Source organism: Balaenoptera acutorostrata, chromosome 15 (assembly GCF_949987535.1).
Source record: "Balaenoptera acutorostrata chromosome 15, mBalAcu1.1, whole genome shotgun sequence".
NCBI lineage: Eukaryota > Metazoa > Chordata > Mammalia > Artiodactyla > Balaenopteridae > Balaenoptera > Balaenoptera acutorostrata.
The window spans coordinates 4,445,173-4,472,277 of record NC_080078.1 but is presented as its reverse complement, the minus strand read 5'-3'; the positions used below and the strand labels follow the sequence as shown (position 1 = coordinate 4,472,277).

At 46.9% G+C, this 27,105-nt stretch overlaps 2 protein-coding genes across 17 annotated transcripts in view; one reads left to right on the top strand and one right to left on the bottom strand.

Moving 5' to 3' along the window:
* ZNF12 (zinc finger protein 12) overlaps positions 1-27,105 on the bottom strand; it is a 92,914-nt gene that overhangs the window by 25,331 nt on the left and 40,478 nt on the right. For 2 of the 16 annotated variants that reach the window (XM_057529986.1, XM_057529996.1), the window contains exons 1-2: positions 20,950-21,104; positions 6,676-6,913 (exon numbers count right to left, since the gene is read on the bottom strand). The exons of 10 other annotated variants lie outside the window; for them this stretch is intronic. The gene's annotated coding sequence lies outside the window, so the exon portion shown is untranslated. Of the gene's footprint in view, positions 1-6,675; positions 6,914-11,728; positions 11,992-12,277; positions 12,299-20,949; positions 21,105-27,105 lie in introns of those variants that run through there. 4 more of the 16 variants (XM_057529988.1, XM_057529990.1, XM_057529987.1 and 1 more) reach the window with 4 other exon arrangements.
* LOC103012106 (uncharacterized) overlaps positions 717-27,105 on the top strand; it is a 48,321-nt gene continuing 21,932 nt past the window's right edge. The window contains 16 exon segments of the mRNA XM_057528704.1: positions 717-942; positions 1,464-1,532; positions 1,535-1,678; positions 2,328-2,386; positions 2,867-2,952; positions 4,475-4,643; positions 4,804-4,856; positions 6,730-6,793; positions 14,631-14,700; positions 14,975-15,196; positions 15,718-15,933; positions 16,597-16,655; positions 17,136-17,221; positions 18,745-18,913; positions 19,074-19,126; positions 21,004-21,067. Of these exon segments, the coding sequence (XP_057384687.1) occupies positions 834-942; positions 1,464-1,532; positions 1,535-1,678; positions 2,328-2,386; positions 2,867-2,952; positions 4,475-4,643; positions 4,804-4,856; positions 6,730-6,793; positions 14,631-14,700; positions 14,975-15,196; positions 15,718-15,933; positions 16,597-16,655; positions 17,136-17,221; positions 18,745-18,913; positions 19,074-19,126; positions 21,004-21,067 (1,692 nt within the window). The 5' untranslated portion in view covers positions 717-833.

Sequence of the window (27,105 nt, the reverse complement as noted above, 5' to 3'; positions counted from 1 at the left end):
CTTTGGACAATCCATGGACTTCCTGAAATCCAAAGGTGCCCTTTTTTGTTGTTTTGTGTTTGTTTGTAGACCCCCTTTGAAGGGTGTGTGAGCACCTGTGCTTTTCTATGATTTTAGCTTCTCAAAATGGCTCTTGGACTCAAAGGTGCCTGAGGGTGGCGGACGTGTGCTCCCCCAGTACAGAATTCTGAACACAGTGTCAGTAAACACTGAGCAGAAGAGCTTTGCCAAACTGCGTGTTTTAACGTAACTTTTTAAACCAGTCAGTCAATGCACCTGGGATCTTTTTTTTTTACATACTTATCTCACTCTTATAAGGCTTAACCGTTGCTGCTTCCCCTAAGTTTCCTTGTCCCTCTCCCCACTCTCCCACCAGGCCGTGGAAAAGGAATGGGAGCGAGGGGGAGAGTCCAGCAGGGAGAGGGCAGCGCACCTGCTGGGAAGCGGTAAAGAGGGGTCCGGACACCTTGAGGGGGGTTTTGGAGGACGGGCAGAGGTTGGGTCAGTGGCAGGAGATACCATTTACCCCTGATCTCTGGGACAAGTGCACACATAGGTCTGACAGTTACTTGTGTTTTCATTCAAACTGGTTGCCAGGTTGGAATGACCCATGATGACGTCACAGGCTTCCGACCTTCCTGATTGGAAGGACCAGACTCCGTGGCGCTCGGCAGCAGAGGTGGACAATAGCATCTCGCCAGAGCTTTTCTCCACTGCCAGTTGCCCCGCAGCTTGGAGAAGGGACGACCACTTGTGTTTTGCCCAAGTCCAGAAGAAGAGCTGGGACAAAGCAGAGTCTAGACTTCGAGGAAGGGAAGAGTTTGGGAGAAATCATGGCCAATCGTCAACCAAGTTCCCAGGCTGAGGACCAGGACTCCCAGCCCAGCTCCTCAGGGTACCCCCTGGAGGTGACTGTCAACGAAGAAAGACCAGGACCGTCAGGTGAGGGAGCTGGCACGAGAAGGAATTTCAGAGGCTTGACCAGTAAGGAGGAAAGGGTACAGAGGTCGGGAAGGAGCACCTGCGTCAGGTGCCTATGAAAGAAGGGAGACATTCGGAAAGCCAGGGATTGAGGGAGGAGAGGACGGGAGCTGGGGACACGGAAAACCTGGGAAGCAAGAAAGAGGGTTAGGAGATGAGATCCAAGGATGAGAGAAGGGAAGAGAGGAAACAAGGGGAGGGTTCTTTTTCTTCTCTTTTCCTAGTGGGAGAAATTATCTACCATGAGAAAGAGTTTTCAGGACAGGAAGCTGGAAAAATGACAAAATGAGTCAGGGGAGGGATAGGTAGATATGGACAGAGAAAGATGGAAAGATGACTTGGGGCAAGGTCAGAGGTCTATGAGACTGGAAAGGGTAGGGGTGTTTCAGGGGGGAGGCGGAGTCGGGGTGGGGTTGGGTGGTCACCAGTGGCTGAATTCCCAAGACGAGAACGTCCTATTGTAGTCTCTTGTCTTTTCTCAGCCCCCTGGGCCGGCTGCAGCTCCCCGCCTCAGCGCCCTGGCTTTAAGAGGAAGAGGTCAGTGGCGTTCGAGAGGAGGAGGAGGAGGGCGAGCCGGCCACTGAGGCCCAGGACACCTGGGTCGTGGAGTCGCTGAGTGGGCTCAAGATGAAGCTCAAGCGACAGCGGGTGTCTTCAGTGCTGCCTGAGCACCACGAGGTCTTCAACAGGATGCTCGGTAAGGACCAGCCCCCCCCAACCCCCGCCCAGCACCCTCCAATCCTATACTTGAAAAACAAACAAACAAAAACTTCCAGTGACTACACTTTCCCAATGGAAAAGAATTCCCTGCTCCTTGGTGCGCCCTCCATCCCTAGCGGACTGTCTACGGATAAAGGACACAGGGGACACATAAATGATACAGGATTAGGTTAGACTTACAAATGATACAAGAGTAGGTTAGATTTAGAAATGATACAGGATTAGGTTCGCTTGGTTTCAACTGTACCCCTGAGACTCTAGCTCTTACTGGCCTTTTGAATCTTACTGGCGTGGGACGGCGGCGGGGGGGGGGTGGCTGACAAGCCACCTTCGCCCCCTGACGTGACTGTCAATTGAGAAATTGGCTGTGAGTAACTCGATGCCCTCTGCACTGGTACGTGAATGCATGATGAAGGGGCATCACTCCCTGTCACTCGGCCCCCCTCGAAGGGGAGTCACCCCTTTTCCTCCCACAGCGAATGGTCTTCCCTCCCCTCTTCCCATCAGCTTCACCCTGGGCCACATCTTGGCATTTCCCCAGGGGGGGCGCGGTTCTCCCTCTTGGCTCTGGAATGCTCCCACGACAGCCCTGTTCCCACTGGCAAACATCTGCCCTCTTTTCCCAGAGGATCCCGTCATTAGGAAATTCCTCGCCTGGGACAAAAACCTGCAAGTATCTGACAAGGTAAGTCCCCCACTGAGATGGATTCCTGCTCCAGCGCCTGTCCTGGGTGGGCACGCGGGGTGCTTTCTACACCCACGTTTCCACTCCCCTCCCAACCTGATGCCTTGTCAACACTTCCCTCCAGGGGCCTCGAGGTCCCCTCTGGGATCTGAGCCCCAGGTGTGCCCCTTTGGTGGGTGCTGCCTAAGTCCCCTCTCCTCTCAGCTCCTGGGGACTCGCCTTGGCTCCGGTTCATCAAACACCGTCCAGTGCCAGCGGCCCTAAGTCCACGCCCTCAAACCCACAGCCTCCCATCCTTGGAGCGTCGCAAACTCTGACCTTCTGTCCCCTCCCCTCCCCCAAATGATCAGGCTCACCCAACACGGGGGTCTCTTCTCCAAGTGACACCACCCATTCCTCGTCCCCTGCTCCCTTACCCCACTGTTTTTCCTCTTCCACGATGTGACCTCTCTCCTACGTTTTTTTCCCTCTTTCCATCAGTACCTCCTGTCGATGGTGATAGCTTATTTCAGCCGGGCCGGGCTCTTCTCCTGGCAATTCCAGAGAATCCATTTCTTTATAGCTCTGTGAGTATCTTGCTCCATCCCCTCCATCAATATTCAACACCCTGGGAGGGCGCAGGGAGAGACCTGGGGCTCTGACCTTTCATCTATCTTTTGAAACCCCTCTGTACCGTTTACTCTGGCTGTGAAAATGACAGGATTACGGCAGAGTGGTTTCTTTTTCAAACCAAGTTATGTTTTTTATACCATTCATTGTCAAAACAAACTGCCCTAATGTCAATTAAAACACTGAACGAAACAAAGCAAAACACGAAACCTTCCTAAGAGGAGAGGAAGAAAGAACTGACACCATCCTGCCCACAAGTAAACAGACTTGAGACGTTTCCGGTTCTGATTCTCCGGTCTCGGGTCTTCCCACATCAGCACCAAGTGTGATTATCTTCCGTTTCTGCGTTCCCACGACAAATGCCACAATCGGGGCCCTTATCACATAGCGCGGACCTGGTGGAAAATGCTCCCCAATGATGTTTCTTCCACGTCTCCCAAGCCAGTCGGCTCTATTTGCCTGAATGTCCCTGCAAAACCCAGGTCTGACCGCTTCACACAATGTCATTGGCTAATTACGTGCCAAATCAAGGCCAGAGTTCTGGGTTGGAATTCAACTCTCTCTGCAATCTCCATCACACTGTCCTGATACTTTATTCCTTTGTGTCACTGTTCCTTCCAAATACCCTGCCCTCTAAGCTTCTATTGTGCTTTCTGTCCAGGGATCTTACCCACACATTTACCTGAAGAAAATGACCCTATCCTTAAAGTGGGTTCAAACACCAAAACCTTCACGATGCCTCATCTCCCTAACTTCTGCATCCCGGAGGCACTTTACTTAAAATCGTATTAGAATGTGATGCTTTGCATTACAGTCATTTCTTATCTCCCCCTTTCCCCTTCCCCAGTCCCATTAGACTAGACACAACGTGGAAGGCAGGTCTTGTCAAAATGTCCATGCATTCCCAAAACACTCAGCACAATTCTTTTCATTTTGCGAATGTTTGTTATTGTGAGTCTTCGAGGTAATCAGTATTGCATTTGGCTACGGGATAAAATGTTCATTCATTCATTCATTCATTCATCTAATCAAACCTTATAAAGTACACCCTACATTCTGGGGAATATGAGGTGATGGGAACAGAGATTCACAAAAGGCTGTTGAATTAATGCATCAAGATGAACCAAGCCCTAAATGTGTCATCTGGTAGGAGAGGGATGAATGCAGAAATAGATCAGATCAGCTCCTGCCCTCAGGAACTGTACATACACCTACAACATAGGGAGAGAGGTGTGTGCACATAAAACAAGTTGAAGGGAACAGGGGGTTTGGATTTTGTCCTCAGCATCAAGGTGTGAGAGGCACCCTTCCGAAGGTCCTGCCTGGCAGTGGCGCCTTGATGACTGGGCGGCCCTCGGGGACGCTGGGCAGGGCTGGGTGGGTCGTGTCAGGATGCTCAGCCTGCCTCTTTTCTGGGAAGCTGATCTCAAGTGGAGGCCCTTCCTGTGCTGATGACAGCCACCTGATGTCTTTCCCCAGCTATGTGGCCAACGACATGGAAGAGGACAACCAGGCCCCCAAACAGGCCATCTTTTCGTTCCTCTATGGAAAGAACCGCTCCCAGCGTCCCTTGTTCCACAAACTGCGTCTCCAGTTCATCCGTTCCATGGGCTGGAACGCTAGGGTCACTCGGGAAGAGTGCGAGCAGGTGGGTGGGCTGTGGCGGTCTGGGGGAGGGGCAGGGCCGGAGAGGAGGTGGGGATCATGGGGGATTCGGTCTGGGACTTGGGGACGGACGAGAAAGAACCGGACGCGGGGCACGGGAAGGCAGCGTCATCCTCACTTCCAGGGGCTGTTTGTCTTTCCAGATCCAGGCTTTTGATCCAGAGCTCTGGGTGTGGGGAAGAGATCGCGCCCTCTTGCCCTAGAGGCCCCAGGACCACGCAGGCCTGAGGTCATCGGCCTGCGCAAAGGTAGGTCTGCGTCCGCAAAGGTGCGGGCGGAATGACGCGTTGCTTACTGAGGAAATCGGAGGAATCCCACTGCTGGACCCACCTCACCTCTCACGCTGGGAAGGGGGCCAGCCGGGCACACAGCCACACGCCGACTCAGCGCCCAGCCGCGGCCTCACAGCCACACACACACACCAGCACCGTGGGGCCCGTGGGCGCCAGACCTCGGGGAAACCAGTCTGTCACAGACGCATGGGTCTCACTGAAGTCACTTCACCCAAAGCAGTGGGGTCCAAATCACAGCTCTGATGAGATGGTGATTGTTTTCCATATACGGTGTTTCGAGTTTCTCTTTTTACTTCATTTTTGGCCTTACATCCCTCAGGGATATGGGTTCTAGGATTTACCTACCACAAAGTAAATGTCTACAAACAGGATATTAGATGCAACAGCCTACACGTTCAATAAGAAAAGACCAATTATGACTAGCTTTATTTTCATCCAAATTTACTTTCCAATTGCTTACGGCCAGATCACCTGTGACTCTTTACTTCCCCTGACTCACCACTTCTGGACCAATGACTCCTCTTGTACAATTCACCTTTTCCCCCTCAACTTTATGGTCAAGACGGTTTATCAGAACGAGTGAAGGTTAAGGAATGCCATCTTCAGCATGGCTTGTTACAATGGACACATTAGAGTTCTAGATGTGGGCAGAGGATTCAGCAAACATTTGGTTGAAATCTGGCAAACTAGCTGCCTTAGTCCGTTCGACCTGCCCTAACAAGATACTACAGACTGCGTGGCTTATAAACAACAGACCACAGTCTCTATTACAAGGGCAATAATCTCATTCATGAGGGCTCTACCCCATGACCTAATAACCTCCCAAAGACCCCCACCCTCCTAATACCAGCCCCTTAGCGGTTAAGATTTTAAGATTTCAACATAAGAATTTGGGGGGACACAAACATTCAGCCCATAACACTAACCAAGTTTAGGACTGACGATTATTTAAACATTAGGATCCAGGGACTTCCCTGGTGGCTCAGTGGTTAAGAATCCGCCTGCCAACGCAGGGCACACGGGTTCGAGCCCTCGTCCGGGAAGACCCTGCATGCCGCCGAGCAACTAAGCCCGTGCGCCACAACTACTGAGCCTGCGCTCTAGAGCCCACGAGCCACAACTACTGAGCCTGTGTACTCTAGAGCCCGCAAGCCACAACTACTGAGCCTGTGCGCCTAGAGCCCGTGCTCCGCCACAAGAGAAGCGTCATGAGAAGCAACGGAGGGTGGTCCTCACTCACAACTACAGAAAGCCCACGCGCAGCAACAAAGACCCAATGCAGCCAAAAATAAAATAAAGAAAATAAGTCAATTAAAAGTTAATAATACAATAGACATTAGGATCCAGGATTAGGATTAGGGATCAGGCAGCAGGTCTCCTGGTCCACGATGCTGGGCGGTCAGTGATGTCCGCAGTGTGGCTCCAAGTTCCGAACTTAAGTGGCGCCAGAGGACCGAGGTGCGCGGAGACTAAAGCAGCGCTCTCCAAAGGCCAGCTCCCGGAGCAGAGTCACCCGGAGGCCTGGCTACAAAGCAGATGACGGGGCCTGGCCGTAGGTGTCTTCAGTAGCTTTTGCAGTCAGGCTCACCACACTCCAAGAATCGCACTTGAAAACAATGAACGGTGCAGGAGTGGGGCTCCGAATGGAGAATTTGAGATAAAACTGCAATCGTAAATGAGTCTCAATCCTGGTGAGAACTAAGAATGTGAAAACCTTTGTACCTGGACAGTTGCCACTTTGAAATCTGACGTCCTTGCTCCTTCTCTTACTTCCAGATCACAGAGCCCAGGAGAGATGAGGATGTTGCACAGGAGGTCAATCCACACGCTGACGACAGCCGTGAGGAAGGGAGGGAGAAGCCTCTTGTGCAGATGATCGGGAAGAACCCAGCGTCTTCTAGAACGAGCTCAAGAGAGTTTTCGTGTCACACTCCTGGGAGCGGGGCATGCTTCTAGGAGTCTGTGGCAGGACAATAAGAAATCAGGGTTCTGTCACGTTCCATCCCTTTGGAAGGCACCACCCCAATTTGCAGATCATTTCATTCAAATCTCCCCTGAGATGAACACTGGAGGTCCCATTTTTTTACACACTCCTTTGCCCCAGTCTAGAAGCCTTTGAAGGTGGCGTGTAGGGGGCTCAGAACAGGAGGGAATAACTTTAAAATATATAATTAGAGCCCCACGGTCATGACTGATGACTTAACCTTCACTGGCTTATTTTGAAAATGTCACCTATAAAATTATTGTATTTTTATACTTTATATTTATAGATGTATTTTAAATAGTTTTGAAATAGTCTTCATTGTGAAACATCTTATTCCCACCAAGTTTTGTGATGAGTATTACAGCTGTTGTATATTTACACCTATATACAATTTTATTCACATTTTCAAGAGAGATTTTTGCTTTTATCTATTACATAATATACATTTTATCTATTACATAATATTTCCATTCTACTTATAGCTAGGTGGGTATTTCCTCCCAATTCTTGTAAGCATAAATTTGTATATTTTTAGTTCTCATTACTGAATTGTGGGAATTCAGCCGTAAGTTTTTAACTCGTCTCAACGAGTTTGTATGTTATTTTAGATTATTAAAGAGTACCGTGCAATGCAGCTTTTGGGGAAATATAATAAAGATGAAAGTCTTCTCACAATCATGATGTGTGTGGTCATTACCAGTGTGCTTCGCCTGTTTGCTGCCCAATGAGGTGTGGCTTAATGGCGTTGTGATTATCCAACCACATTTCTTTTTTTTTTTTTTAATTTTTATTTATTTACTTATTTATTTATGGCTGTGTTGGGTCTTCGTTTCTGTGTGAGGGCTTTCTCTAGTTGCGGCAAGTGGGGGCCACTCTTCATCGCGGTGCACGGGCCTCTCACTATCGCGGCCTCTCTTGTTGCGGAGCACAGGCTCCAGACGCGCAGGCTCAGTAACTGTGGCTCACGGGCCTAGTTGCTCCGCGGCATGTGGGATCTTCCCAGACCAGGGCTCGAACCCGTGTCCCCTGCCTTGGCAGGCAGATTCTCAACCACTGCGCCACCAGGGAAGCCCCCAACCACATTTCTTAACTCTGAAAAATAATCCTGAATTCTTTTTCATGGAGGAAAAACTACAGAAGATGAGGCAGATCTTGCATCATTCAGGACTCCAATACTGAGAGACAAGTGTTGGGTAAAAGGAAACACGGCTTTACTGAGGAAGCCGGCAGCCCAGGGGAGAAGGTGGACTCGTCCCAAAGAACCTACTCTCCCCTCCTGAGGTTTTGCTTGAGGACTATATAGGGAAAAGAGAAAGGGGCTGCATGTTGAAGACAGGGTTACAGGGTGCGTGATCATCTCACGGACATTCTTCTGATTGGTCGGTGGTGAGGTAGCAGGGACTCAACATCATCAGCCTTCTGCTTCCAACGGGTCTGGGGTCTGCGTGCTTGTGGGCAGCATGCAGTTAACTTCTTCCACCTGCTGGGGGTTTCAGTCTCTGCAAAACAGCTCCAAGGACGTGGCTCAGAATATTACCCGATGGCCCTTGAGGAGCAACTAAAGGCCCTGGACTTCGTTTAACGGCTAAAGTATCATGATTTTGTCTTTGCTGTTTTTTCGGCCGCGCCACGCAGCTTGTGGGATCTTAGTTCCCTGACCAGGGATCAAAAACAGGCCTCTAGCAGTGGAAGCGCACAGTCCTAACCCCTGAAATGCCAGGGAATTCCTGACAGTACACTTTAAAGAGAAAAAACCAGACCAAAAGGAACACAGTTTTAAGGAAGCTTAACTTTCTCAGAAACGCAGGAATTTTGTTGTGCATTTATTTTCTTTCTTTTTTTTTAAGACATTTATTTATTTATTTATTTATTTATTTATTTTTCTCTGCGTTGGGTCTTCGCTGTTGCACGTGGGCTCTCTCTAGTTGCGGTGAGCGGGGGCTTCTCTTCGTAGTGGTGCGTCGGCTGCTCAGTGCGGTGGCTTCTCTTGTTGCGGAGCATGGGCTCTAGGCACGTGGGTTCCAGTAGTTGTGGCTCGCGGGCTCTAGAGGATTTCTTATTGTTTACTTTTTGCAAGTATTCCTCAAATGCGTATTACTTGAATGAATGACAAATCATTTCTTCCAGCAATCTTCAAACTGCTTAAAACTATGACAATATTTAGCGTTTCAAATTTCATATGACCTCACTCTCTCCGTGTTCTAGTTTCTAAAAGCATGTGGGATCTTCCCGGACCAGGGCTCGAACCCGTGTGCCTTGCACTGGCAGGCGGATTCTTAACCGCTGCACCACCAGGAAACTCCCTGTGCATTTATTTTCAAGAAAATAAGGCGGCCGGATGAATTCAGAACTAGGGGCAGAAAGCTCTTCCTGTGAGATACAGAATCTCTGCTGTTTAGGCAGATTTAGAGAACAACTTTTCCAACCACTTATTAAGGAGACCAATACTCCACGAAAAAATATATCATTTTTACAGAGAGAAAACCAAACTCCAGCTTTGCATCAATATAATATATGATACTTAAGAGAACCATAAGCTCTTTTTTGAAAATCTCTGCAATAAACATCAAAACTGAGCCACCTTCGGCTGAGACCCATACAATTCCCTTTCCACCAATCTCCTACAACTTTCTAGATTCATTCAGGTGGTGTCCTTCACTATCCTCTTTCTGGTGCTGGAACAATCGGTCATTTTACTTTAGGACCAAACTATTTTTGTTCCTGTTAATAAACAAAACTACACCTCATCATCTTGCATACAAAGTTGTACCCCTCGGTTGTTGGAACCAAGCAGGACCCTGCAGGGCCCTTCCATGTCCCCTGCCTCTTGCTTGTAAAACAGCTGCAGTCTCCCAGGCCTCCCCTGAGTCACAAAACAACAGGTTCAAGCAGTTCACGATCAGGACAACAGCAGTCACAGAATCTTTAGTTCCTCCCCAAGGACATAAGTAACAGTGTCAGAGACACATTCCTAACTTGTTTTGCAGATACTAAAACCTCTACAAGAGGAGAGAGCTAACTGTATGATGACCAGACGGGAGCTATGACATAAGCTGCTCCATCTTGAGCAGACCTGAACCAATGGCTTACACAATTCCAGGAACTGGCCTCAAGGAAACGGGAACAAACCAACACTGGACTTGAAGATTAACTGTGCCGGAAACAATCAACATGACACTGACCACACCACTGCATGACCAATGTCAAGATGACGGTCAGAGCTGACTGTGCTACTCTGCGTGTAGCCCCCACCTGCACAGCCCAGAGACTTCCCGTCTTTTCCCTATAAACCCCTTTTCCCTCTAACTGGCAACTGGGAGATGCTTTGGGGGACACGAGTCCACCATCTTCCCACGTTGCCAGCTTCCTGAATAAAGCATCTTTCTTCTTCCACCAACCCTTGTCTCTGGAACATTGACTTCTGAGCGATGAGCAGCTGCACCTGAGTTCTGTTCCAGCCGATAACATTACTATTGCTCAAGCCTCCTTCATATTATATTCATAACAACTTTGAACCAAAGTTACTTCCATTGCACAAAGAAAACTAGGAGTGAATAACTGACAACTGCCCATCACACACCAGCATTGTAGGCTAGCAGAGCTCATGAAAACACGTAACACAACATTACGAAGCCACAAACATCCCTTACACAACTTCTCCAAGTGCCAGAGACAAACACATTCATTAACACACCCACAGATATAGCCTCTAGGTAACAAATAAAAATATGCAGCAAGAGCATAGAACTTGAGATTATGCTTAGTGGTCAACGTTTCCGGTTTCTGTCTTGCTTAGAAATGACCTCGGTATCCAATGATTATCCAGTCAGTAACACAATTTAGTATCAGTTCAAGGGTTTACGTAAACTAAAGATCTTGGAATGTATCGGCAAGCTAACACAGTACAAAACATAGTTACTGTTGAAATAAAGTTTGTCAGAAGAATAATTAAATGTGGCTAAACACAAATTTACATTTGTCATCACCTTAAATATTAAGTAGAAGTAATGTTCGCTTATTTGATGGGTACACCTATATAAATTTAGGAGGAACACACCCAAGTAGAATTGTTTTCAATGTATGCCTAATACTGATAAATAAGATAGGAGTAACTTTGTATTAAACCAAAACTATTAAACTAGCTTCATTTGCCAAAGATTTACCTAAATTATGTAAACTTGAAGTCTTTAAATTTCTGAGTTGACTTTTTTGTTTGTTTGTGTTTTTGGCTGCACCGAGAGGCTTGCTGGATCTTAGTTCCCTGACCAGGGACTGAACCCGGACCCTGGCAGTGAAAGCACCGAGTCCTAACCACTGCACCACCAGGGAATTCCCTGACTTGATTTCCGTAAGAATACTTTTCTAGCACATTTAAAGTATCAGAAGTTCAAATTCCTTTCTCTCTGAGAATTTTAGGGATACATAATTTTTATAAGCACATTTGTATCTTTGTAAGCCAATCAAGACAGAAACCCTTGAATTTAAGAGACTCTACAATCTACCTTAATAGATCCAGAAGTAGAAAAACATTACATACTCACACTGTCAGAAGTAAAGACCTTTCTGAATTACAGACACACAGACATACAGAGAAATGGAACTTTTACCTTCAGTTCTGAAGTCTTAGACATGGGTCAGGAATAAACACTCACCAGTCTAGAGATTAAAGAGCCGTTCTCCTCCCACTGGGCAAGAGATTCTTAACTGATTTGAGCTTGTCAAAGTAGTCAAATAGACGAACAGAAAAGACTAAGAAAAGACTAACAAACCAGATCCTCTGTCACCTCTCACCTAACTGAGATTAGTTCTGTAGAAACTTAATCGCTTTGGAGAGACCATCGAAAGTCTTCAAACGACAGAGCCAAACTCAGAATCACTGCTGCTACAAATGGGGACGCACTTAGCTGCAATCTGAAAACAAAGCAGAAACACAAAAGTAATAGAAGGGGAAACTAAAGAAACGGAAAGTGAGCCAAGTTCAACGGCTGCTTGGGTGGGTTCACCCCTGGGAGAGGAGAAAAGATGTACCTGGGCTTCACCGGCTCAGGAAACACACCACTTGTTGCTGGGCTTTTACAGCTTTATTTACGTATACCTGATACACAAAATCCAGCCCAGGTTTAATTTGTATAACTTGATGAGTCTGGACATATGCACACACCTGTGATACCATCACCACCATCACGGTAATATACTCATCACTTCCAAAAGATTCCTTCTATCCCTTTGTGTCTGTGTATGTGTGTTAGGAATACTTCACACAGCACCAGGTACGTGAAAAGGTGCTCAACGTCACTAATCATCCGGGAACTGCAAATCAAAATCATCATGAGATAGTACCTCACATCTGTTAGAATGGCTACAATTTCTTCTTTCTTTTTCAACATACAGCTGTCAAGGTTGTAGAGAAATCGTAACCCTTGCATATTGGAGGCAGGAATGTAACATCGTGCAGGCACTGTGGAAAACAGTATGGAGTTTTCTCAAAATCTTTTAAATAAAAATTCCATACGATCCAGCAATCCCACTTCTGGGTATACAGGCCCAGCTCAGAGACACTGCAGCTTCAGTTCCACAACACTGCAATGAAGCAAATACCGCCATAACGCAAGTCACATGAATTTTTTGGTGTACCCGTGCATGAGAAACTGACGTTTACACTATACTGTAGTCTGTTAAGTGTGCGATAGCCTTGTGTCTAAAAAAACAACGTACATACCTTTACTGAAATATACTTTAGGGAAGAGAAATATACATCAATGGAACAGGATAGGAAGCCCAGAGATAAACCCACGCACATATGGTCACCTTATCTTTGATGAAGGAGGCAAGAATATACAGTGGAGAAAAGACAGCCTCTTCAATAAGTGGGGCTGGGAAAACTGGACAGCTACCTGTCAAAGAATGAAATGAGAACACTACCTAACACCATAACACAAAAATAAACTCAAAATGGATTAAAGACCTAAATGTAAGGCCCGACACTAGAAAACTCTTAGAGGAAAACATAGGCAGAACACTCTATCACATAAATCACAGCAAGATCCTTTTTGACCCATCTCTTAGAAAAATGGAAATAAAAACAAAAATAAACAAATGGGACCTAAGGAAACGTAAAAGCTTTTGCACAGCAAAGGAAACCATAAACAAGACAAAAAAACAACCCTCAGAGTGGGAGAAAATATTTGTAAACGAAGCAACTGACAAAGGATTCATCTCCAAAATATACAAGCAGCTCACGCAGCTCAATATCAAAAAAACAAACAACTCAATCCAAAAATGGACACAAGACCTAAATGGACGTTTCTCCAAAGAAGATAGAAGATTGCTAACAAACACGTGAAAAGGATGCTCAACAACACTAATCATTAGAGAAATGCAAATCAAAACGACAATGAGGTATCACCTCACACCACTCAGAACGGCCATCATCAAAAAATCTACAAACAATAAATGGTGGAGAGGGTGTGGAGAAAAGGGAACCCTCCTCCTGCACTGTTTCTGGGAACGTACACTGACACAGCCACTATGGAGAACAGTATGGAGGTTCCTTTAAAAACTAAAAATAGAACTACCATACGACCCAGCAATCCCACTACTGGGCATATACCCTGAGAAAACCATAATTCAAAAAGAGTCATGTACCAAGATGTTCATTGCAGCTCTATTTACAATAGCCAGGACATGGAAGCAACCTAAGTGTCCATCATCGGATGAAGGGATAAAGAAGATGTGGCACAGATACACAATGGAATATTACTCAGCCACAAAAAGAAATGAAATGGAGGTATTTGTAGTGAGGTGGATGGAGTTAGAGTCTGTCATACAGAGTGAAGTAAGTCAGAAAGAGAAAAACAAATACAGTATGCTAACACATATATATGGAATCTAAGGGAAAAAAAAAAAGGTCATGAAGAACCTAGTGGCAAGATGCGAATAAAGACACAGACCTACTAGAGAAGGGACTTGAGGATATGGGGAGGGGGAGGGGTGAGATGTGACAGGGTGAGAGAGTGGCATGGACATATATACACTACCAAACGTAAAATAGATAGCTAGTGGGAAGCAGCCGCATAGCACAGGGAGGTCAGCTCGGTGCTTTGCGACCACCTAGAGGGGTGGGATAGGGAGGGTGGGAGGGAGGGAGATGCAAGAGGAAAGAGATATGGGAACATATGTGTATGTATAACTGATTCACTTCGTTATAAAGCAGAAACTAACACACCATTGTAAAGCAATTATACTCCAATAGAGATGTTTAAAAAAAAAAACTTTTTGGTAAGTAGACTAGAATTTCTTAATTGGAATCGAGGGGCAGGCTTTGGACAATCCATGGACTTTGTGAAATCCAAAGGTGCCCTTTTTTGTTGTTTTGTGTTTGTTTGTAGACCCCCTTTGAAGGGTGCGTGAGCACCTGTACTTCTCTCTGATTTTAGCTTCTCAAAATGGCTCTTGGACTCAAAGGTGCCTGAGGGTGGCGGACGTGTGCTCCCCCAGTACAGAATTCTGAACACAGTGTCAGTACACATTGAGCAGAAGAGCTTTGCCAAACTGCGTGTTTTAACGTAACTTTTCAATCCAGTCAGTCAGTGCACCTGGGATCTTTTTTTTACATACTTCTCTCACTCTTATAAGGCTTAACCGTTGCTGCTTCCCCTAAGTTTCCTTGTCCCTCTCCCCACTCTCCCACCAGGCCGTGGAAAAGGAACGGGAGCGAGGGGGAGAGTCCAGCAGGGAGAGGACAGCGCACCTGCTGGGAAGCGGTAAAGAGGGGTCCGGACACCTTGAGGGGGGTTTTAGAGGACGGGCAGAGGTTGGGTCAGTGGCAGGAGATACCATTTTCCCCTGATCTCTGGGACAAGTGCACACATAGGTCTGACAGTTACTTGTGTTTTCATTCAAACTGGTGGCCAGGTTGGAATGACCCATGATGACGTCACAGGCTTCCGACCTTCCTGATTGGAAGGACCAGACTCCGTGGCGCTCGGCAGCAGAGGTGGACAATAGCATCTCGCCAGAGCTTTTCTCCACTGCCAGTTGCCCCGCAGCTTGGAGAAGGGACGACCACTTGTGTTTTGCCCAAGTCCAGAAGAAGAGTTGGGACAAAGCAGAGTCTAGGCTTTGAGGAAGGGAAGAGTTTGGGAGAAATCATGGCCAGTCGTCAACCGAGTTCCCAGGTTGAGGACCAGGACTCCCAGCCCAGCTCCTCAGGGTACCCCCTGGAGGTGACTGTCAACGAAGAAAGACCAGGACCGTCAGGTGAGGGAGCTGGCACGAGAAGGAATTTCAGAGGCTTGACCAGTAAGGAGGAAAGGGTACAGAGGTCGGGAAGGAGCACCTGCGTCAGGTGCCTATGAAAGAAGGGAGACATTCGGAAAGCCAGGGATTGAGGGAGGAGCGGACAGGAGCTGGGGACACGGAAACCCTGGGAAGCAAGAAAGAGGGTTAGGAGATGAGATCCAAGGATGAGAGAGGGGAAGAGAGGAAACAAGGGGAGGGTTCTTTTTCTTCTTTTTTCCTAGTGGGAGAAATTATCTACCATGAGAAAGAGTTTTCAGGACAGGAAGCTGGAAAAATGACAAAATGAGTCAGGGGAGGGATAGGTAGATATGGACAGAGAAAGATGGAAAGATGACTTGGGGCAAGGTCAGAGGTCTATGAGACTGAAAAGGGTAGGGGTGTTTCGGGGGGGAGGCGGAGTCGGGGTGGGGTTGGGTGGTCACCAGTGGCTGAACTCCCAAGATGAGAACGTCCTATTGTAGTCTCTTGTCTTTTCTCAGCCCCCTGGGCCGGCTGCAGCTCCCCGCCTCAGCGCCCTGGCTGTAAGAGGAAGAGGTCAGTGGCGTTCAGAGAGGAGGAGGAGGAGGGCGAGCCGGCCACTGAGGCCCAGGACACCTGGGTCGTGGACTGGCTGATTGGGCTCAAGATGAAACTCAAGCGACAGCGGGTGTCTTCAGTGCTGCCTGAGCACCACGAGGTCTTCAACAGGATGCTCGGTAAGGACCAGCACCCACCCCCTCCCCGCCCAGCACCCTCCAATCCTATACTTGAAAAACAAACAAACAAAAACTTCCAATGACTACACTTGCCCAATGGAAAAGAATTCCCTGCTACTTGGGGCGCTCTCCGTCCCTGGCGGACTGTCTACGGATAAAGGACACAGGGGACACATAAATGATACAGGATTAGGTTAGACTCACAAATGATACAAGACTGGGTTAGATTTAGAAATGATACAGGATTAGGTTCGCTTGGTTTCAACTGTACCCCTGAGACTCTAGCTCTTACTGGCCTTTTGAATCTTACTGGCGTGGGACGGCGGGGGGGGGGGGGGGTTGGGGGGGAGGTGGGGCTGACAAGCCACCTTCGCTCCCTGACGTGACTGTCAATTGAGAAACTGGCTGTAACTCGATGCCCTCTGCACTGGTAACGTGAATGCATGATGAAGGGGCATCACTCCCTGTCACTCAGCCCCCCTCGAAGGGGAGTCACCCCTTTTCCTCCCACAGTGAATGGTCTTCCCTCCCCTCTTCCCATCAGCTTCACCCTGGGCCACATCTTGGCATTTCCCCAGGGGGGGCGTGGTTCTCCCTCTTGGCTCTGGAATGCTCCCACGACAGCCCTGTTCCCACTGGCAAACATCTGCCCTCTTTTCCCAGAGGATCCCGTCATTAGGAAATTCCTCGCCTGGGACAAAAACCTGCAAGTATCTGACAAGGTAAGTCCCCCACTGAGATGGATTCCTGCTCCAGCGCCTGTCCTGGGTGGGCACGCGGGGTGCTTTCTACACCCACGTTTCCACTCCCCTCCCAACCTGATGCCTTGTCAACACTTCCCTCCAGGGGCCTCGAGGTCCCCTCTGGGATCTGAGCCCCAGGTGTGCCCCTTTGGTGGGTGCTGCCTAAGTCCCCTCTCCTCTCAGCTCCTGGGGACTCGCCTTGGCTCCGGTTCATCAAACACCGTCCAGTGCCAGCGGCCCTAAGTCCACGCCCTCAAACCCACAGCCTCCCATCCTTGGAGCGTCGCAAACTCTGACCTTCTGTCCCCTCCCCTCCCCCAAATGATCAGGCTCACCCAACACGGGGGTCTCTTCTCCAAGTGACACCACCCATTCCTCGTCCCCTGCTCCCTTACCCCACTGTTTTTCCTCTTCCACGATGTGACCTCTCTCCTACGTTTTTTTCCCTCTTTCCATCAGTACCTCCTGTCGATGGTGATAGCTTATTTCAGCCGGGCCGGGCTCTTCTCCTGGCAATTCCAGAGAATCCATTTCTTTATAGCTCTGTGAGTATCTTGCTCCATCCCCTCCATCAATATTCAACACCCTGGGAGGGCGCAGGGAGAGACCTGGGGCTCTGACCTTTCATCTATCTTTTGAAACCCCTCTGTACCGTTTACTCTGGCTGTGAAAATGACAGGATTACGGCAGAGTGGTTTCTTTTTCAAACCAAGTTATGTTTTTTATACCATTCATTGTCAAAACAAACTGCCCTAATGTCAATTAAAACACTGAACGAAACAAAGCAAAACACGAAACCTTCCTAAGAGGAGAGGAAGAAAGAACTGACACCATCCTGCCCACAAGTAAACAGACTTGAGACGTTTCCGGTTCTGATTCTCCGGTCTCGGGTCTTCCCACATCAGCACCAAGTGTGATTATCTTCCGTTTCTGCGTTCCCACGACAAATGCCACAATCGGGGCCCTTATCACATAGCGCGGACCTGGTGGAAAATGCTCCCCAATGATGTTTCTTCCACGTCTCCCAAGCCAGTCGGCTCTATTTGCCTGAATGTCCTTCCAAAACCCAGGTCTGACCGCTTCACACAATGTCATTGGCTAATTACGTGCCAAATCAAGGCCAGAGTTCTGGGTTGGAATTCAACTCTCTCTGCAATCTCCATCACACTGTCCTGATACTTTATTCCTTTGTGTCACTGTTCCTTCCAAATACCCTGCCCTCTAAGTTTCTATCGTGCTTTTCTGTCCAGGGATCTTTCCCACACATTTACCTGAAGAAAATGACCCTATCCTTAAAGTGGGTTCAAACACCAAAACCTTCACGATGCCTCATCTCCCTAACTTCTGCATCCCGGAGGCACTTTACTTAAAATCGTATTAGAATGTGATGCTTTGCATTACAGTCATTTCTTATCTCCCCCTTTCCCCTTCCCCAGTCCCATTAGACTAGACACAACGTGGAAGGCAGGTCTTGTCAAAATGTCCATGCATTCCCAAAACACTCAGCACAATTCTTTTCATTTTGCGAATGTTTGTTATTGTGAGTCTTCGAGGTAATCAGTATTGCATTTGGCTACGGGATAAAATGTTCATTCATTCATTCATTCATTCATCTAATCAAACCTTATAAAGTACACCCTACATTCTGGGGAATATGAGGTGATGGGAACAGAGATTCACAAAAGGCTGTTGAATTAATGCATCAAGATGAACCAAGCCCTAAATGTGTCATCTGGTAGGAGAGGGATGAATGCAGAAATAGATCAGATCAGCTCCTGCCCTCAGGAACTGTACATACACCTACAACATAGGGAGAGAGGTGTGTGCACATAAAACAAGTTGAAGGGAACAGGGGGTTTGGATTTTGTCCTCAGCATCAAGGTGTGAGAGGCACCCTTCCGAAGGTCCTGCCTGGCAGTGGCGCCTTGATGACTGGGCGGCCCTCGGGGACGCTGGGCAGGGCTGGGTGGGTCGTGTCAGGATGCTCAGCCTGCCTCTTTTCTGGGAAGCTGATCTCAAGTGGAGGCCCTTCCTGTGCTGATGACAGCCACCTGATGTCTTTCCCCAGCTATGTGGCCAACGACATGGAAGAGGACAACCAGGCCCCCAAACAGGCCATCTTTTCGTTCCTCTATGGAAAGAACCGCTCCCAGCGTCCCTTGTTCCACAAACTGCGTCTCCAGTTCATCCGTTCCATGGGCTGGAACGCTAGGGTCACTCGGGAAGAGTGCGAGCAGGTGGGTGGGCTGTGGCGGTCTGGGGGAGGGGCAGGGCCGGAGAGGAGGTGGGGATCATGGGGGATTCGGTCTGGGACTTGGGGACGGACGAGAAAGAACCGGACGCGGGGCACGGGAAGGCAGCGTCATCCTCACTTCCAGGGGCTGTTTGTCTTTCCAGATCCAGGCTTTTGATCCAGAGCTCTGGGTGTGGGGAAGAGATCGCGCCCTCTTGCCCTAGAGGCCCCAGGACCACGCAGGCCTGAGGTCATCGGCCTGCGCAAAGGTAGGTCTGCGTCCGCAAAGGTGCGGGCGGAATGACGCGTTGCTTACTGAGGAAATCGGAGGAATCCCACTGCTGGACCCACCTCACCTCTCACGCTGGGAAGGGGGCCAGCCGGGCACACAGCCACACGCCGACTCAGCGCCCAGCCGCGGCCTCACAGCCACACACACACACCAGCACCGTGGGGCCCGTGGGCGCCAGACCTCGGGGAAACCAGTCTGTCACAGACGCATGGGTCTCACTGAAGTCACTTCACCCAAAGCAGTGGGGTCCAAATCACAGCTCTGATGAGATGGTGATTGTTTTCCATATACGGTGTTTCGAGTTTCTCTTTTTAATTCATTTTTGGCCTTACATCCCTCAGGGATATGGGTTCTAGGATTTACCTACCACAAAGTAAATGTCTACAAACAGGATATTAGATGCAACAGCCTACACGTTCAATAAGAAAAGACCAATTATGACTAGCTTTATTTTCATCCAAATTTACTTTCCAATTGCTTACGGCCAGATCACCTGTGACTCTTTACTTCCCCTGACTCACCACTTCTGGACCAATGACTCCTCTTGTACAATTCACCTTTTCCCCCTCAACTTTATGGTCAAGACGGTTTATCAGAACGAGTGAAGGTTAAGGAATGCCATCTTCAGCATGGCTTGTTACAATGGACACATTAGAGTTCTAGATGTGGGCAGAGGATTCAGCAAACATTTGGTTGAAATCTGGCAAACTAGCTGCCTTAGTCCGTTCGACCTGCCCTAACAAGATACTACAGACTGCGTGGCTTATAAACAACAGACCACAGTCTCTATTACAAGGGCAATAATCTCATTCATGAGGGCTCTACCCCATGACCTAATAACCTCCCAAAGACCCCCACCCTCCTAATACCAGCCCCTTAGCGGTTAAGATTTTAAGATTTCAACATAAGAATTTGGGGGGACACAAACATTCAGCCCATAACACTAACCAAGTTTAGGACTGACGATTATTTAAACATTAGGATCCAGGGACTTCCCTGGTGGCTCAGTGGTTAAGAATCCGCCTGCCAACGCAGGGCACACGGGTTCGAGCCCTCGTCCGGGAAGACCCTGCATGCCGCCGAGCAACTAAGCCCGTGCGCCACAACTACTGAGCCTGCGCTCTAGAGCCCACGAGCCACAACTACTGAGCCTGTGTACTCTAGAGCCCGCAAGCCACAACTACTGAGCCTGTGCGCCTAGAGCCCGTGCTCCGCCACAAGAGAAGCGTCATGAGAAGCAACGGAGGGTGGTCCTCACTCACAACTACAGAAAGCCCACGCGCAGCAACAAAGACCCAATGCAGCCAAAAATAAAATAAAGAAAATAAGTCAATTAAAAGTTAATAATACAATAGACATTAGGATCCAGGATTAGGGTTAGGGATCAGGCAGCAGGTCTCCTGGTCCACGATGCTGGGCGGTCAGTGATGTCCGCAGTGTGGCTCCAAGTTCCGAACTTAAGTGGCGCCAGAGGACCGAGGTGCGCGGAGACTAAAGCAGCGCTCTCCAAAGGCCAGCTCCCGGAGCAGAGTCACCCGGAGGCCTGGCTACAAAGCAGATGACGGGGCCTGGCCGTAGGTGTCTTCAGGAGTTTTTGCAGTCAGGCTCACCACACTCCAAGAATCGCACTTGAAAACAATGAACGGTGCAGGAGTGGGGCTCCGAATGGAGAATTTGAGATAAAACTGCAATCGTAAATGAGTCTCAATCCTGGTGAGAACTAAGAATGTGAAAGAAAACCTTTGTACCTGGACAGTTGCCACTTTGAAATCTGACGTCCTTGCTCCTTCTCTTACTTCCAGATCACAGAGCCCAGGAGAGATGAGGATGTTGCACAGGAGGTCAATCCACACGCTGACGACAGCCGTGAGGAAGGGAGGGAGAAGCCTCTTGTGCAGATGATCGGGGAAGAACCCAGCGTCTTCTAGAACGAGCTCAAGAGAGTTTTCGTGTCACACTCCTGGGAGCGGGGCATGCTTCTAGGAGTCTGTGGCAGGACAATAAGAAATCAGGGTTCTGTCACGTTCCATCCCTTTGGAAGGCACCACCCCAATTTGCAGATCATTTCATTCAAATCTCCCCTGAGATGAACACTGGAGGTCCCATTTTTTTACACACTCCTTTGCCCCAGTCTAGAAGCCTTTGAAGGTGGCGTGTAGGGGGCTCAGAACAGGAGGGAATAACTTTAAAATATATAATTAGAGCCCCACGGTCATGACTGATGACTTAACCTTCACTGGCTTATTTTGAAAATGTCACCTATAAAATTATTGTATTTTTATACTTTATATTTATAGATGTATTTTAAATAGTTTTGAAATAGTCTTCATTGTGAAACATCTTATTCCCACCAAGTTTTGTGATGAGTATTACAGCTGTTGTATATTTACACCTATATACAATTTTATTCACATTTTCAAGAGAGATTTTTGCTTTTATCTATTACATAATATACATTTTATCTATTACATAATATTTCCATTCTACTTATAGCTAGGTGGGTATTTCCTCCCAATTCTTGTAAGCATAAATTTGTATATTTTTAGTTCTCATTACTGAATTGTGGGAATTCAGCCGTAAGTTTTTAACTCGTCTCAACGAGTTTGTATGTTATTTTAGATTATTAAAGAGTACCGTGCAATGCAGCTTTTGGGGAAATATAATAAAGATGAAAGTCTTCTCACAATCATGATGTGTGTGGTCATTACCAGTGTGCTTCGCCTGTTTGCTGCCCAACGAGGTGTGGCTTAATGGCGTTGTGATTATCCAACCACATTTCTTAACTCTGAAAAATAATCCTGAATTCTTTTTCATGGAGGAAAAACTACAGAAGATGAGGCAGATCTTGCATCATTCAGGACTCCAATACTGAGAGACAAGTGTTGGGTAAAAGGAAACACGGCTTTACTGAGGAAGCCGGCAGCCCAGGTGAGAAGGTGGACTCGTTCCAAAGAACCTACTCTCCCCTCCTGAGGTTTTGCTTGAGGACTATATAGGGAAAAGAGAAAGGGGCTGCATGTTGAAGACCGGGTTACAGGGTGCGTGATCAGCTTACGGACATTCTTCTGATTGGTTGGTGGTGAGGTAGCGGGGACTCAACATCATCAGCCTTCTGCTTCCAACTGGTCTGGGGTCTGCGTGCTTGTGGGCAGCATGCAGTTAACTTCTTCCACATGCTGGGGGTTTCAGTCTCTGCAAAACAGCTCCAAGGACCTAGCTCAGAATATTACCCAATAGCCCTTGAGGAGGAACTAAAGGCCCTGGACTTCGTTTAACGGCTAAAGTTATGATGATTTTGTCTTTGCTGTTTTTTCGGCCGTGCCACGCAGCTTGCGGGATCTTAGTTCCCTGACCAGGGATCAAAAACAGGCCTCTAGCAGTGGAAGCGCACAGTCCTAACCCCTGAAATGCCAGGGAATTCCTGACAGTACACTTTAAAGAGAAAAAACCAGACCAAAAGGAACACAGTTTTAAGGAAGCTTAACTTTCTCAGAAACGCAGGAATTTTGTTGTGCATTTATTTTCTTTCTTTTTTTTTTAAGACATTTATTTATTTATTTATTTATTTATTTATTTATTTATTTTTCTCTGCGTTGGGTCTTCGCTGTTGCACGTGGGCTCTCTCTAGTTGCGGTGAGCGGGGGCTTCTCTTCGTAGTGGTGCGTCGGCTGCTCAGTGCGGTGGCTTCTCTTGTTGCGGAGCATGGGCTCTAGGCACGTGGGTTCCAGTAGTTGTGGCTCGCGGGCTCTAGAGGATTTCTTATTGTTTACTTTTTGCAAGTATTCCTCAAATGCGTATTACTTGAATGAATGACAAATCATTTCTTCCAGCAATCTTCAAACTGCTTAAAACTATGACAATATTTAGCGTTTCAAATTTCATATGACCTCACTCTCTCCGTGTTCTAGTTTCTAAAAGCATGTGGGATCTTCCCGGACCAGGGCTCGAACCCGTGTGCCTTGCACTGGCAGGCGGATTCTTAACCGCTGCACCACCAGGAAACTCCCTGTGCATTTATTTTCAAGAAAATAAGGCGGCCAGATGAATTCAGAACTAGGGGCAGAAAGCTCTTCCTGTGAGATACAGAATCTCTGCTGTTTAGGCAGATTTAGAGAACAACTTTTCCAACCACTTATTAAGGAGACCAATACTCCACGAAAAAATATATCATTTTTACAGAGAGAAAACCAAACTCCAGCTTTGCATCAATATAATATATGATACTTAAGAGAACCATAAGCTCTTTTTTGAAAATCTCTGCAATAAACATCAAAACTGAGCCACCTTCGGCTGAGACCCATACAATTCCCTTTCCACCAATCTCCTACAACTTTCTAGATTCATTCAGGTGGTGTCCTTCACTATCCTCTTTCTGGTGCTGGAACAATCGGTCATTTTACTTTAGGACCAAACTATTTTTGTTCCTGTTAATAAACAAAACTACACCTCATCATCTTGCATACAAAGTTGTACCCCTCGGTTGTTGGAACCAAGCAGGACCCTGCAGGGCCCTTCCATGTCCCCTGCCTCTTGCTTGTAAAACAGCTGCAGTCTCCCAGGCCTCCCCTGAGTCACAAAACAACAGGTTCAAGCAGTTCACGATCAGGACAACAGCAGTCACAGAATCTTTAGTTCCTCCCCAAGGACATAAGTAACAGTGTCAGAGACACATTCCTAACTTGTTTTGCAGATACTAAAACCTCTACAAGAGGAGAGAGCTAACTGTATGATGACCAGACGGGAGCTATGACATAAGCTGCTCCATCTTGAGCAGACCTGAACCAATGGCTTACACAATTCCAGGAACTGGCCTCAAGGAAACGGGAACAAACCAACACTGGACTTGAAGATTAACTGTGCCGGAAACAATCAACATGACACTGACCACACCACTGCATGACCAATGTCAAGATGACGGTCAGAGCTGACTGTGCTACTCTGCGTGTAGCCCCCACCTGCACAGCCCAGAGACTTCCCGTCTTTTCCCTATAAACCCCTTTTCCCTCTAACTGGCAACTGGGAGATGCTTTGGGGGACACGAGTCCACCATCTTCCCACGTTGCCAGCTTCCTGAATAAAGCATCTTTCTTCTTCCACCAACCCTTGTCTCTGGAACATTGACTTCTGAGCGATGAGCAGCTGCACCTGAGTTCTGTTCCAGCCGATAACATTACTATTGCTCAAGCCTCCTTCATATTATATTCATAACAACTTTGAACCAAAGTTACTTCCATTGCACAAAGAAAACTAGGAGTGAATAACTGACAACTGCCCATCACACACCAGCATTGTAGGCTAGCAGAGCTCATGAAAACACGTAACACAACATTACGAAGCCACAAACATCCCTTACACAACTTCTCCAAGTGCCAGAGACAAACACATTCATTAACACACCCACAGATATAGCCTCTAGGTAACAAATAAAAATATGCAGCAAGAGCATAGAACTTGAGATTATGCTTAGTGGTCAACGTTTCCGGTTTCTGTCTTGCTTAGAAATGACCTCGGTATCCAATGATTATCCAGTCAGTAACACAATTTAGTATCAGTTCAAGGGTTTACGTAAACTAAAGATCTTGGAATGTATCGGCAAGCTAACACAGTACAAAACATAGTTACTGTTGAAATAAAGTTTGTCAGAAGAATAATTAAATGTGGCTAAACACAAATTTACATTTGTCATCACCTTAAATATTAAGTAGAAGTAATGTTCGCTTATTTGATGGGTACACCTATATAAATTTAGGAGGAACACACCCAAGTAGAATTGTTTTCAATGTATGCCTAATACTGATAAATAAGATAGGAGTAACTTTGTATTAAACCAAAACTATTAAACTAGCTTCATTTGCCAAAGATTTACCTAAATTATGTAAACTTGAAGTCTTTAAATTTCTGAGTTGACTTTTTTGTTTGTTTGTTTGTTTGGCTGCACCGAGAGGCTTGCTGGATCTTAGTTCCCTGACCAGGGACTGAACCCGGACCCTGGCAGTGAAAGCACCGAGTCCTAACCACTGCACCACCAGGGAATTCCCTGACTTGATTTCCGTAAGAATACTTTTCTAGCACATTTAAAGTATCAGAAGTTCAAATTCCTTTCTCTCTGAGAATTTTAGGGATACATAATTTTTATAAGCACATTTGTATCTTTGTAAGCCAATCAAGACAGAAACCCTTGAATTTAAGAGACTCTACAATCTACCTTAATAGATCCAGAAGTAGAAAAACATTACATACTCACACTGTCAGAAGTAAAGACCTTTCTGAATTACAGACACACAGACATACAGAGAAATGGAACTTTTACCTTCAGTTCTGAAGTCTTAGACATGGGTCAGGAATAAACACTCACCAGTCTAGAGATTAAAGAGCCATTCTCCTCCCACTGGGCAAGAGATTCTTAACTGATTTGAGCTTGTCAAAGTAGTCAAATAGACGAACAGAAAAGACTAAGAAAAGACTAACAAACCAGATCCTCTGTCACCTCTCACCTAACTGAGATTAGTTCTGTAGAAACTTAATCGCTTTGGAGAGACCATCGAAAGTCTTCAAACGACAGAGCCAAACTCAGAATCACTGCTGCTACAAATGGGGACGCACTTAGCTGCAATCTGAAAACAAAGCAGAAACACAAAAGTAATAGAAGGGGAAACTAAAGAAACGGAAAGTGAGCCAAGTTCAACGGCTGCTTGGGTGGGTTCACCCCTGGGAGAGGAGAAAAGATGTACCTGGGCTTCACCGGCTCAGGAAACACACCACTTGTTGCTGGGCTTTTACAGCTTTATTTACGTATACCTGATACACAAAATCCAGCCCAGGTTTAATTTGTATAACTTGATGAGTCTGGACATATGCACACACCTGTGATACCATCACCACCATCACGGTAATATACTCATCACTTCCAAAAGATTCCTTCTATCCCTTTGTGTCTGTGTATGTGTGTTAGGAATACTTCACACAGCACCAGGTACGTGAAAAGGTGCTCAACGTCACTAATCATCCGGGAACTGCAAATCAAAATCATCATGAGATAGTACCTCACATCTGTTAGAATGGCTACAATTTCTTCTTTCTTTTTCAACATACAGCTGTCAAGGTTGTAGAGAAATCGTAACCCTTGCATATTGGAGGCAGGAATGTAACATCGTGCAGGCACTGTGGAAAACAGTATGGAGTTTTCTCAAAATCTTTTAAATAAAAATTCCATACGATCCAGCAATCCCACTTCTGGGTATACAGGCCCAGCTCAGAGACATTGCAGCTTCAGTTCCACAACACTGCAATGAAGCAAATACCGCCATAACGCAAGTCACATGAATTTTTTGGTGTACCCGTGCATGAGAAACTGACGTTTACACTATACTGTAGTCTGTTAAGTGTGCGATAGCCTTGTGTCTAAAAAAACAACGTACATACCTTTACTGAAATATACTTTAGGGAAGAGAAATATACATCAATGGAACAGGATAGGAAGCCCAGAGATAAACCCACGCACATATGGTCACCTTATCTTTGATGAAGGAGGCAAGAATATACAGTGGAGAAAAGACAGCCTCTTCAATAAGTGGGGCTGGGAAAACTGGACAGCTACCTGTCAAAGAATGAAATGAGAACACTACCTAACACCATAACACAAAAATAAACTCAAAATGGATTAAAGACCTAAATGTAAGGCCCGACACTAGAAAACTCTTAGAGGAAAACATAGGCAGAACACTCTATCACATAAATCACAGCAAGATCCTTTTTGACCCATCTCTTAGAAAAATGGAAATAAAAACAAAAATAAACAAATGGGACCTAAGGAAACGTAAAAGCTTTTGCACAGCAAAGGAAACCATAAACAAGACAAAAAAACAACCCTCAGAGTGGGAGAAAATATTTGTAAACGAAGCAAC